Here is a 13983-nt window from a genome sequence, read left to right on the forward strand (position 1 = left end):
TTTACAATTAATGTAAAAGCCAAAGATATGGTTGCTAAATTTGCTGATGACACAAAGTTAAGTAGGAAAATACATTGTGAAGAGGACACTAGGAAGGGATGTAGATAGGTTGAGTAAGTGGGCAGAAAGCTGACAAATGGAGCATGGTGTGGGAAAATGTAGAAACATCCATTCTGGCAAGAAAATAAGGGGCACTGAGTATCTGTAGATAAGCACATCACATTTAGATGAGGAGAAAATTCTTCACTCAGGGCTGGTGAACCTGTGGAATCCTCTACTGTAGAAAACTTTGGAGGGTCAGCCAATATATTTTAGAAGGAAGAAGACTTCTAGACATAAAAGACATCAAGCGGGTATGGGGAAAGAGAGCAGGGATATGGTACTGAGACAGAGAATCAGGCTTGACGATATGGAATGGTAGTTTGCTCGAGCGTCAGATGGCCTGCTCCTGCTTCAAGTTCATAGGTTATGTTTTGCGAATCTTTTTGTACCTCAGGTGAGCCTAGACCACATACCTGGTTTTTTATTAGTGTGCTCTCTGCAATTATCACCACAATGATATTTCCCACACCTTTGGTAGCAAACCAAGCTGCCATAGTCACGGACCTCATGGAGGATGGTGCCTGCAACACAAGCCAACAAGTAACCTGGGTGTCATCCCATTCAACTGCTCCCCAGGGAGAGGAGCCTCCCAGCTCCTGGAGCCGGCTCTGCCTCACAGCCATGTCACGGTGATCTACCCTCAGCTCCCTTCTCTCATATCCCTCGATATCCTCATCTATAACTTCAGCCGTGAAGGAACCCATTGACCAGATTCTGCACCATCAGGGGAAGGATTGCAGAAACCTAAAAAACTTTGTATAAATATTGTTTTTGTCTGTTTCTCTCTCAGTATAGAAGCCTTTGATCATTGTAAATACACAAATAGAGAAAGGCCATGAAGCAGGGGCTCCTTCCTTTTCACAGAATTGCAACATCTCCTGTCAGTGTTCACTCTATAAAATCTCCTTTGTACCTTCTACTGCACAGTCCTGCAACAGGTGAACTATTTTGCTGCAGTTTAAATCAATCCTGGTAACTCTGTGTCTTAAGTAACAAGGATAAATCTGAACTGAGATTAAGGAAATGCAAATAAAATTGGACTCCCAAATAAATATAAAATCTATCTGCCAAGCTGAAGCCTATCATTTGAAATGTATTTCTATCACTCCCAAGTTAAAACATTAACCTCCAGACTTAATTAGCATCTGCAGCAATGGCAGCAAAGGATTTCAATGAGAAACTTCCCTCAGTTCCTTGAACGTGAAGTGTCAGTCGTTGGGCTCCCTCACATTGGGTCTGTTGACTTGAGTGGAACCAAATGTTCAGAAGTGGGTCCAAGCAGCAGCTGAGACTCTCACTGCATTCGGCACCAACAGCTGAAGGTGAGTTTTACTCCCATTTCTCACAAGGTGACACTGTAACAGCCCATGCTTGGGTTGTGTATCAATATAGATGACTAAATGTTCCATCAACCTACCTGAAGAGAGTTAAAAGCATTGAAGGAGTGGTTTCCAGACTGAATCCTTCCACAGGTTCAAGCTAATACTCAAGGGAGGACTGAGTTTCCTGGATCTCACCCCCTGAACCTTTCCAAGGCATTTATTTTTTTGTACTGCAAGCATTGAAAATAAACTTGTGCTTGGATGGCGGAGAAGCAGGAAAGGGTCTGGGTAAATGGGGTTCACTGCTCCCGATGGAAGGTTTAAAACCTATTAATGCTTCTAACTCACTTCCCCAATTCAAACATTAATTCTGCTTCTCTTTCCACAGATGCTGCTTGACCTGCCGAATGTTTACAGCGCTTTCTGCTTTTATTACTGGTCATTAAAGTCACCGTCAATACTTTCCTATTGATGTTTATTGCCATAAATGGAAAGTTCTTGAAGAAGGACTTTAATCATAAAGATTTAAGAAGACTGCAAAAGTTTTATAGATTTGTAACATGACCAGTTACAGGTCTTCCCCAGGTTACGACAGGGTTCCCTTCCTGAGAACCATTTGCAACCAAAACAGTTCACAAGATGGAAATGTGGCCACCCAGCAATATATTTAAATAAAAACATAGGTCAACCAAGGGTAATGTGTAGTTAAACCAGGACGTTTAACTCAACCATTCAGATATTGCCACGAACCGAGTTCCTACCCGGCAGAAGATACCTGCAGCCTCAAAGCAGCCGGCAAATCCACCACACCGATCTCCCAAACGCTCCTTCACATGTACGGGCTGTACATAAGTCAGGTGTTCATAACCTGGGGAAGACCTGTCTAGTACTCAATTCCCACCTCCAAAAAACAAGCCTGTCCCCACCCCATACATCCCTGCGGTATGCTGAAGTAAAATCCTAAATAAAGAATTATCTCAAAAATGTTCAATTAATTATTATCACCACCCGATAATAATTTTCTGGGCAGTGCCAAAGTGTTCCTTGCATAGTGACAGAGCAGCTCAAATTTGAGAGCAATCGCTTTATCTCAAAAAAATTAGGCTGCACTACAATTTGGGATTTTAAAAAAATGGATATGTCCAAAGAAAAAAATTCAGGAGCTTTCCTTGAGGTCAAATGTGAAGTTAACAACCCCTTTTTCTTGGTGTTTGCCCTCAAAGAAAGTGTCCAGAAATTAGCTGCAACTTTAAAAATATTTTGAGATCCTTCTTGCCTGCAGCCAAAAATTGAAAAAAGTCGGTCTTCATCTACGGTCTCCAAATTTAACTGTGACCCATCCCAGTGAATGGAACACAATCAGCGTGACATAGAATGTTCTGAATTTACAATGCAGGCCAGGGTTACAGAACCAAGGTGGATAAAGGGATCCCAACCTCAGATTAACTGTGACTAATCAAATGGACAAACAGAATTGAGGAGCTGAATGATTCTTGCTATTCCTATGGGCCAGTGAAATCCCAAAATTTGCAATTTTTTCCTAAGGAAGAACTTTCAACCCAAACTTAAAATACAGAGGAGATGCTCAAAGGAAGGACACTGGCTGGGCTTGGTCCCTGGTTAATGTGCCTCATGATGGAAAGAATGTGAGCAGAACTAGAAAGGACAATGCCTCTGTAAGTTAAAGCCTTTACCTGAGTATAAGCCATGTGTAGTCCAGGTACCACAAACAGTATCTCAGATATTGAGATTACCAGATACTGGGGAATCTGCCACAGCACTGAGACCATCTTTGGCCAGTTGTCAATGTGCAACTGCATGGTGACCTGGCAAAGAGAAAGATCATTACTTGTAGCACATAAGAACATGGAAGTAAGATGGAGCAGGTGAAACTCAACAGCAACATAGAAGGTCAAACAGTACAGCACAGAACAGGCCTTTCGGCCCACGATGTCATGCTGAACTAATTAAACTAATGACTCCTAATTAATCTAATCCCTCTTCCCCACACATTGGCCACATCCCTCCCTTCTCTGCATATTCCTGTGCCTATCTAAGAGACTCTTAAATGCTCCTATGCTACCTGCCTCTACTACGACCCCTGGCAGTGCATTCTGGGCACCCACCACTCTCTGTGTAAAAAACTTGCCCCGCACATCCCTTTCTACTTTCCCCTCTCACCTTAAATACATGCCCTCTAGTACGAGACATTTCAATCCTGTGAAAAAGATACCGGCTGTCTACTCTGTCTATGCCTCTCATACTTTTATAAACTTCTATCAAATCTCCCCTCAGCCTCTGCCACTCTAGAGAAAACAGCCCCAGATTGTCCAACCTCTCCTCACAGCACATGTCCTCCAAACCTGGCAGCATCCTGGAAAACCTCCTCTGCACCCTCTCCAAAACCTCCACATCTTTTCTATAATGAGGTGACCAGAACTGAATGCAATACTCTAAATGGGGCCTAAACAGAGTTTTATAAAGCTGTAACATAACTTCCTGGCTCTTGAACTCAGTGCCATGACTAATGAAGGCAAGCATGCTATATTCTTTCTTTACCACCCTATCAACCTGTGCACCCACCTTTGGGGAGACATGTACCTGGACCTCAATATCCCTCTGTTCATCAACACTGTTAAGGATCCTGCCATTAACTGTGTGCTCTCCCTTTATATTGGAACTCCCAAATTGCAGCACCTCACACGTGCCCGAATTAAACTCCAACTGCCACTTCTCTGCCCATATCTGCAACTGACCTAAATCCCGCTGTATCCTTTGGAAATCTTCTATGCAATCCACAATGCCAACGATCTTTGTGTCATCTGCAAACTTACTCACCACCCTACCACATGTTCATCTAAATCAATTACATACATGAAAAATAACAGAGGTCCAAGTGCAGATCTCTGCAGAACATCACACATCACAGACCTCCATCCAGAATAAGACCCATCCACCACTACCCTCTGTCTTCAATGTGCAAGCCAATTTTGGATCCAATCAGCCAAGTCACCATGGATCCCATGCGTCCCAATTTTCTGGGTGAACCTACCACATGGGACCTTGTTGAATGCCGTACTAAAATCCGTGTCTACAACATCCACTGCTCTACCCTCAGCAACAGAAACATTTCTTTCGACAACTCAACCACTTATCTCCTCTGGTGGGATTTCCCCCTCCCCCTCTCTCTCCTTCCAATCCTCCTCGGTTCTTCCTATTTTTGTCCCATTTTTCCCACCCCTCCAGCCATTCACCCATCTTCATCCCCTTCCCCCTCCTGGTTCCACCCACCAACTATACACACAGTTCACCCACAGGCTTCCTCTACCCCATCTGGTTCTGGTTCTATCTGCCATACAGCTCTCCCCCAATGGTTTGTAGTCTCACCTCGTTTAGTAACCTGGTAGCCCTTTGTGTTCCTGCTGATCTCCCTCCAGCAGCTGTCTCCAACCTTCACCGTCCCCTCCCCTCCTCCCGCCTCGTTCAATCTGCCTCTCATTTTCCCCTCTTTGTTTGCCTCCATCTATCACCGACCTGCCACTGTCTCCCGACTCCAACCTGCTCCCCTCCTTCCCTTCCCTACACTACGTGCCTGTCAGCTGCATGTACACTGATGACACAGACCAGTAATCCACAGATCACTACAGAAGCTGTGGAATTTAAATTCGGTTCGTCATCTGGAACTTAGAGTGGAAATAATTACTAACTAGTCTTGGTAATAATGACCACATAAACTACCATATGGTTGTAAAATTCCTCTAGCTCACTAATACCCTTCAGGAGTGAAATTTGCTAAACTTACCTGGTCTGGCTCCAAACGCACCCTGATGTGGTTGCCTGAAATGCCCTCTGTAGGTGCCTGGTAAACCATTCAGTTGCATCTGTGCCACCACATGTTTCCAGGGTAGAAATAAAACTGGACAGATCGCATGGCGTTGAGCTCAGCACCAAATTCTGCCATGGTAAATCATACCCATCCCAGCCAACCTTGCACAGTCTTCCTCACAAACATCTGGGGACTGGTACTTGAATTAGAAGAACTGTTCCACACACTGGTCAAGCAACCGCCTGATATGGCCATGTTCACAGAATCATTCCTTGCAGACAATGTGCAAGGAATGTGCAATGAACTCCATTACAGCTCCTGGTACATCCAGTTCCACCCAAAGGACAGACCCACCAGAGGTGGCACTCATCGAAATACAGGACGGAGGGAGTAACCTTGGAGACCTCAACATTGACTCCACATCCCATGAAGTCTCATGGAATAGGTCAAACATGGGCATGGGAATCTCCTCCTGGTTGCCACCTATGGTCCTCCCTCATCTGATGAATCAGTGCTCCTCTTTGTTCATCCACACTTGGAAGTAGCACTGAAAGTAGCAAAGACGCAGAATGTACTCTAGGTGGGGACTTCAATGTCCACCACCAACAGCAGTATTGGCATTGGTTCATTATTGTCACTTGTACCGGGGTACAGTGAAAAACTTGTCTTGCATTCTATTCGTACAGATCAATTTATTGCACAGTGCATTGAGGTAGTACAGGGTAAAGACAACAACAGAATACAGAGTAAAGTGTCACAGCTACAGGGAAGTGCATCGCAGGTAGACAATAAGGTGCAAGGTCAAAGAAGTTCATCTCATCGTATAAGGGAACCATTCAATAGTCTTATCATAGTGGGATAGAAGCTGTCCTTGAGCCTGGTGGTACGTGCCCTCAGGCTCCTGTATCTTCTGCCTGATGGGAGAGGAGAGAAGAGAGAATGACCCGGGTGGGTGGGGTCTTTGATTATGCTGGCTGCTTCACCAAGGCAGCAAGAGGTAAAGACAGAGTCCAAGGAGAGGAGGTTGGTTTCCGTGATGCGCTGGGCTGTATCCACAACTCTCTGCAGTTTCTTACGGTCCTGGGCAGAGCAGTTGCCGTACCAAGCCGCGATGCATCCAGATAGAATGCTTTCTATGGTGCATTGATAAAAATTGGTGAGTGTCAAAGGGAACATGCCAAATTTCTTTAGCCTCCTGAGGAAGTAGAGGTGCTGGTGAGCTTTCTTGGCTGTGGCATCTATGTGGTTGGACGAGGACAGGCTATTAGTAGCACCACCACTGACTGAGCCTGGCCAAGTCCTGAAGGACAGAGCTCCCAGACTGGGTCTGCAGAAGGCAGCAAGTGAACCAGCACCAGGGATAAACCTATTTGACATCCTCACCAACCTACCTGTGGTAGATGCTTCTGCCCATTTCAGCATTGGTAAAAGTGGCCACCGCACAGTCCTTGTGGACACAAAGTCACGTCTTCACACCAAGGACACCCTCCACTGGTTGTGTGTGGCATTACAAACATGATAGATGAGATAGGCTGGCTTCTGTGATGGTGGGGAGTCCAAAACTGGTCTAAAACAGCAGCAGAAATGTATGCTTTCCCAATCTATAACCTCATATCCTTCTCTCTACCATTGCTGTTGAACCAGGGGATCAACCCTGGTTCAGTGGGGAGTCTGTAGGGAAAGCAGGGAAAAGCATCGGGGATAGCTAAACAAAGCTGCAGTACAGGATCACACATGTGTTAAACAGTAGACCCCCAATCAATGGATCAAATGGAAGCTCTGTGGTCCTACCACATAGAACCATAGAACACTACAGCACAGAAAACAGGCCATTTGGCCCTTCTAGTCTGTGCTGAAACTTTATCCGCTAGTCCCATTAACCTGCACCCAGTCCATAACCCTCCAGACCTCTCCCATCCATGTATCTATCCAATTTATTCTTAAAACTTGAGAGTGAGCCTGCACTTACCACGTCAGATGGCAGCTCGTTCCGCACTCCCACCACTCTCTGAGTGAAAAAGTTCCTCCTAATGTTCCCCCTAAATCTGGTAGCATAGGCTGTGGACAACTAAATGGCCAATAGCAGGAGGAGGGTCCAAGAACATCTTCATCCCCAATAATGGTGGGCCCAGGGTGTGTGTGTTAGAGACAAGGTTGAAAGGTTCACTACCACGTTCATCCAGAAGTGCCCACCTCAGCCTCCTCCCAAGATCCCCACCATCAATCGCCAGGCTCCAGTCAATTTCATTCATTCCATATGATATCAAGAAACAGCTGAGAGTACCAGATACAGCAAAGCTTAATGGGACCAGGCATCATCCCAGCTATAGGACTGAAGATTGGGCTCCAGAACTAGGTGCACCTGTAACCAAGCTGTTCCAGTACAGTTACATCATTGGTATCTGCCCAACAATGTGGAAAATTGCCGAGATAAAGCTACAAAATGCAGGACAAATCCAATCTAATTACCAATCCAATCAGCCTACTTTCGATCAGCAGCAAAATGATGGAAGGTGTCATCAATGGTTCTGTCAAACAAGAGGAAGAGACTCCAACAACTGCTCATTGATCATCTGTTTGGATCTTGCCAACACCACCAAGCCAAAGGTGGACCAAGCTGAATTCCAGAGGTAAGTTGGGAGTGACCGCCTTTGATATCAAGGCAGCATTTGACAGAGTGTGGCATGTGAGTGTGCCCTGATCAGACTGAGGTCAATGAGCATCAAAAGGAAAATATTCCAGTGTTTGGGATCATACCTCACACAAAGGAAGATGGCTGTTGTTGTTGGAGGCCAATCAACACCCGCCCAGAGCAACAAGCAGGAGTTCCTCAAGGCAATCAACTTCATTAACTAAATCAACTGTATCGTAAGGTCAGAAGTGGGAATGTTCACGAATGATTGCACGATGTTCATTTCCATTCACCGCTCCACAGCAAGCGAAGCAGCCCATACTGCCATAAAGCAAAACCGAGGTAACATTCAGCCATGAGCTCATAGGTGGCAGGGAATATTCGTATCACTAAAGTGCCAGGCAACAAGAGAGAATGTAACCACCTACCTTCAAAACCCAGTGGCCCTCCCATCACTGTTCACCATTCTGGGTTAAGAAACTTTACTAGATTGGGAAGGAAGGGGTTGAATTCAATACTTTGATTTGGCTTTGGGTGGGGTGGGGGCTGGTGAGAAGGATCCAGAGTAAGTGATCTACGTTCTACAAGGAGCCAATCTATCTTTATGATTTTCCAATGAATGAGAGGAAAATGGAGGGATATGAGCACTCTGTAGGCAGGAGGGATTAGCTACGTCGACACAACATTGTGGGCCAAAGGGCCTGTTCTGTGCTGCACTGTTAAAAAAAATTTAAAGAACGAGTTGTTCCAGGAGTTGCCAACAATGGTCACACTTAACTAAGTTTTCTCACAGTGCCTTGAAGGGAGTTTTGTGCAGGGAGTGATGCCACCTGTACTGGATGGGATTGGCTTATCATTGTCACATGTACAGAGATATGGTGAAAAGCCTTGCTTTGCATGCCGTTCAGACAGGTCACGCTATACATAATTATATCGAGGTAGTAAAAGGAAAAACAGAATGCAGAATATAGTGTTGCAGTTACAGAGGAAGTGCAGCGCAGGCAGACAGGTGAAGGACAACGACCACAACAAAGTAGATTTGGAGATCAAGAGTTCAAGATCTCATTATTTGGCGTTTGAGAGGTCCACTTAAGAGTCAGATAACAGCGGAATAGAGCTCTCCTTGAGCCTGGTGGTCCGTGCTCTCAAGCTTTTGTATCTTCTGCCTGATGGGAGGGGGGAGAAGAGAGAACGACAGGGTGGGAGGGGTCCTTGATCATGCTGGCTGCTTTCCCAAGGCAGCAGCAAGTGCAGACAGTAATGCAACTAACAAAGAAATTGGCTCGTGCATTCAAAGCTAAATCACTGATGGAATTTCCAACGTGTCACGAAATGATGTTGAAACAGACATGATCACCGTGCACCAAGGTGGAGTGAAAATTTAATCCCATAATGCTGAAAAAATATCATGAATGATTGAATTTCAAGGAAATGAGGTTTCCACCTACAAAATGATCACAAGTAGGGACCACAGATGGTCATTAGTGAATCCAGTATGGTATTCAAGAAAAGTTTCTTTATCCGGATGGTAGGAACATGGAACTCGAGACATTTAAGGAGAAACTGGAAGATCACATGAGGGAGAAAGGAACTGGAAGTTACAGAATGAGATGAATAAAATGAGTGAGAGCTCCTGTTCTCTTGTTTACACTGGGAACTAATTAATGCTGAGCTTTCTGGCAGACAGTGTGCATCTTAAAAGTTAGAAGGACAGACAAGAGCATTCCACAGGGAGCTGGAGCCAAATACTGGCAGAACAGCTCCAGCTTTTTCCAGGTATAATGAGACTGCAATCACAGTGACTAACACTGCCTTATTGTTCAGGCAGGAATGGAGGGGTTGGGTGGGGGAAGTACCCTGAATTGCCCAGCCATGAAACACAAGGCTTGATGTGGCCCTGAGATGTACACTCAAGGGTGCTTGATTTGTTGGTGTTGAATCAGCCAGCATCCTTTCTGCAGCATTCAACAAAGCCTCGCTGAAATGTGGCCTTTCCCAATGCAAGGCTGAACAGGCTGAAATGTGAGTGACAGCTGCTCCGCCAGCCATGCCCACTCCTTCACCACGGTCGACTGTTGAGCAACACATAGCCTGTGACTTACAGAGGAACCTAGTGCTGCTGTAACAGATGGGCTGGAGCCTAAACACTAACACAGATCAGTGTGGTTGGTTCTCATACAGCTTTACTATCAAAGAACATGAAAAGGGCACAGTTACAGGTTTTCACCATGTCCAGATTTATTTCTGCGGACTGACTGTTCAAAAAATTCAGTGGGGGGGATTCAGGAAATTCATTTACCTTATCTACGTACTGTAGTAAACTTCAGAAAATATTAGTTATATGTCATTACACATGTGTGGCAAAGTGTGTGTGTGTGTGTGTGTGTGTGTGTGTGTGTGTGTGTGTGTGTGTGTGTCATTTAGCCACATACACATTTGTGCACCGGCCACGTGTGTGACTGCAGTTTCCATGCCATATGCGTGCATGAGTGTCTGTGTGTATGATAGTGCATGCGTGTTTGTTGTACGTACATGTGTGTCACATATGAGTGCATGAGAGTATGCGTGCATGAGGGTCACATTTGTCCATGTGCCGTGTGTGTATGTGTGTGTGTGTGTGTGTGTGTATGTCGGTGTGTGTGTCAGTGCATGTGTGTGTCAGTGTGTGTATGTGAGTATGTGTATGTGTCTGTGTGTATCTGTGTGGCTGTGCGTCTGCCTGTGCCTGTGTGCGTGTGCATGTGCGTGTGGGTGTGTTTGTGTGCCATGTGTGTCTGTGTGCGTGTGCATGTGCGTGTGGGTGTGTTTGTGTGCCATGTGTGTCTGTGTGCGTGTGCATGTGCGTGTGGGTGTGTTTGTGTGCCATGTGTGTCTGTGTGCGTGTGCATGTGCGTGTGGGTGTGTTTGTGTGCCATGTGTGTCTGTGTGCGTGTGCATGTGCGTGTGGGTGTGTTTGTGTGCCATGTGTGTCTGTGTGCGTGTGCATGTGCGTGTGGGTGTGTTTGTGTGCCATGTGTGCCTGTGTGCGTGTGCATGTGTGTAATATACCAGACACACCATTCATCTTTTCCCCTTTGCAATCTGCTCCCCAATCTCTGGCATTGTAGGAACGGCCTTTGAGAGAAGTATTCATGCAACATTGGTTCTGTTTAACATTTAAGCTGAGAGGTAGGAGGTTCATAGGGGATCTGAAGGGGATTTTTTTCCTACACGGAGAGTGTTTGGAGTTTGGAATATGCCACCTGAGGAGGTGGAGGCAGAGACTCTCACAACATTTAAGAAACATCAACAAGTCAATCGCCAAGATATAGAAGGATACGGACCACGTGCAGAAAAATGCCGTACAACAGGTTGCATGGACAGGGAGGGCTGAAGGGCCTATTTCTGCACAACTCTATCACTCTCTATGCTGTGTGTGGGGGAGAGCATGACATCCTCTTGCCTTCACATCCACCTGTCCTGAGCTCCCTGTGCATTATTTCTGCCATGCACTGAACTTCCAGTCCACCGGTTCACAGGAGGCATTACAAGTATAAAGAATAAGGATTGTTAAATCAATAAAGAACTCATAAAATTATATTAAAAGCACTGAAAATTACAACACAGGAGCTATTCCACTCCACTCTCAAAAGCTATCAATTCTCCCATTCCCCATGTGCATCTAAATTTTCTCTTTTTGAAATATTTATTCATTTTTCCTTTTAAAACAACTACAGATCAATAAAGAACGATAGCCTCCACATTAGGGATAAAAGAAGAAGAAAAATAACTTGAAAAAAAAATATTGCCAAATATCTGTGGGTAAGGGGGCAACATTTTTTGAGTGTTAACCTTCCCCAGATATGGGAGTAGTATTCAAGTCTTAGGTGAGTCTGGGCTTCAGAAATCTGCCTTCCTGACGAGTGTTTCACGAAGGAGGGTAGGAAAAGTCCTGAAACATCGGCTAGAGAGGACAAAGAACAATGTGTGTGTGCGTGTGTGGGGGGGGGGGGGGGGGGGGGGGGAAGGGTGTGCTCTAAACAGGATTATTCACAGATCTGATGGAAATAAGCCTTGCACACGCAGTGCTGCACACAACACACTCTATTGCTAAGTTACAAGAAGTGATACTTATCTCAGAAACACGCCTGAGCCTGTTTAACTGCAGCGCCCCATTCCAATCAGTCCACGGCGTCAGTCGCGACCAAATCCAAGAGGCCTCCCCACCGGTGTGCTCACTCTTTTATACCCTGGTCATTTCTCTCCACCCCTACCTGGGTCGATCCTTCGTCCAGGTCAACCCATTACATGACCATTGCTTCGAGCACTGCAGGCTCATGTCTGCAGAGACAATACCTTGGTTACCTAGCACCCAGGTCACCCTGACCCCACGAACACACACATTTGATCCCAGCAATTGTCCCTTGTGCTCTCTGGCCAACATTTCAGGATTCTTACTACAAGGAGAAACAAGTGTTTGGGAAGCAGTTTTTGGAATGGAGGACACAGGGTCCAGGAAATCGATGTCATGTACACCAGAGGGAGTTGTGTATTCCACCCCTCCACCATACTTACATTCCCTGTGTTGTTAGCTTGATAGAGAACAATTGTATAAACTCCACCTTCTTTCAGTTCCACCTCTCCCTCAACAGGGAGAAAACTGAACCCAGCTTCCCCCAACAGCTGTAAAGAGCACCTGGGGTAAAATAAGATAAGATATCTTTATTAGTCACATGTACATCGAAACACACAGTGAAATGCATCTTTTGCGTAGAGTGTTCTGGGGGCAGCCCGCAAGTGTCGCCACGCTTCCGGCGCCAACATAGCATGCCCACAGCTTCCTAACCCATACGTCTTTGGAATGTGGGAGGAAACTGGAGCACCCGGAGGAAACCCACGCTGACACGGGGAGAACATACAAACTCCTTACAGACAGCAGCGGGAATTGAACCCGGGTCGCTGGTGCTGTAAAGCGTTACGCTAACCGCTAATAAAAACACACAGGGCACAGTTAAACCAAATGATAAGATCAAGAATAGTCTGAATGTTGATGATTCACAGGCTCATTCAGAAAGGAAATGATTTTTTGTTTCTGTGAGTGATTGTGTTTTGAATGTGTAAAAGTCTCTAAGTGTGAATGTGTAGGCTGCTCTTGTGTGTGGGTTTGTCTTGGCATTTACTTAGTTTGACACCAAAGGCACACTGGGTCCATACCAGCTCCCAGGGAAGCAATCTTATCCATCCCACTGCCCTATGTCTCTGTGGCTCTGCACCTTATTCTCTCTCACATCTTTTACCGCTTACCTCCACTGAGGGGTAATTACAGTGGCCAATATACCTGGGATGTGGGAGGAAACTCAGATAGTCTCTGAGAGAGCCCACACACACCCAGCAGCCAAGGTCAGGGTTAAAGGCCAGGTCCTGGAGCTTGGAGGCAGCAGCACTACCTGCAGGGCCACCGGGAACCAACCGGGGACAGATTATTTTCAAGCTAATTCTTGGGATATAGAAATGTTGTAATTAAGGGGCCTTTGGAAAAGAGTAATCATAATTTGATAGAATTTTATATTGTTGAAAGTGAGGTAGTTCAAGTCCGAACCTCCAGTCTTAAATCTCACATCTCATTTCATATTGGGCTTGGCAGGATAGATGTTTCACAGGGAAAAAACATGTAAACTCACCATAGACTGCACCTGAGATCAGAATCAAGTCCCTGCAGCAGTGCTATTGCCTCACCTGTTTGCGAATGTCTTGTGTGTGCATGCATCCCTTATGAAGAGTAATTGCTGCTTGAAGACTATTACTACTTTACGGATTATACTGTGTGACTCACTGCTCTCTGTATTGTAACAATGATTATAAAAGGCTTCCTAGAATAAAAAGGGCACATCCTGTTTCCAGCTCTTGTGTCTTGTCTAGATTGATCCCCGCGGTATGCAAATGGTTCTTCTTGGAAATTAGGATTCCATAGAGAACGCATATCCCACAATTTGTTTTTATGTGCCTATCGTTTCTATGTATGTAAATTGGTAAATTGGTTGATTATTGTCACATGTACTGAGATACAGTGAAAACCTTTGTTTTGCATCCCATCCATACAAGATCATTTCATCACATCAGTG

At 45.4% G+C, this 13983-nt stretch overlaps 1 protein-coding gene across 1 annotated transcript in view; it reads right to left on the minus strand.

Annotated features, from left to right (window-relative positions):
* LOC127583130 (solute carrier family 15 member 2-like) overlaps nucleotides 1-13983 on the minus strand; it is a 137663-nt gene that overhangs the window by 8511 nt on the left and 115169 nt on the right. The window contains exons 18-20 of the mRNA XM_052038912.1: nucleotides 12437-12557; nucleotides 3119-3250; nucleotides 516-623 (exon numbers count right to left, since the gene is read on the minus strand). Of these exons, the coding sequence (XP_051894872.1) occupies nucleotides 516-623; nucleotides 3119-3250; nucleotides 12437-12557 (361 nt within the window). The remainder of the gene's footprint in view (nucleotides 1-515; nucleotides 624-3118; nucleotides 3251-12436; nucleotides 12558-13983) is intronic.

Source organism: Pristis pectinata, chromosome 25 (assembly GCF_009764475.1).
Source record: "Pristis pectinata isolate sPriPec2 chromosome 25, sPriPec2.1.pri, whole genome shotgun sequence".
Lineage (NCBI taxonomy): Eukaryota > Metazoa > Chordata > Chondrichthyes > Rhinopristiformes > Pristidae > Pristis > Pristis pectinata.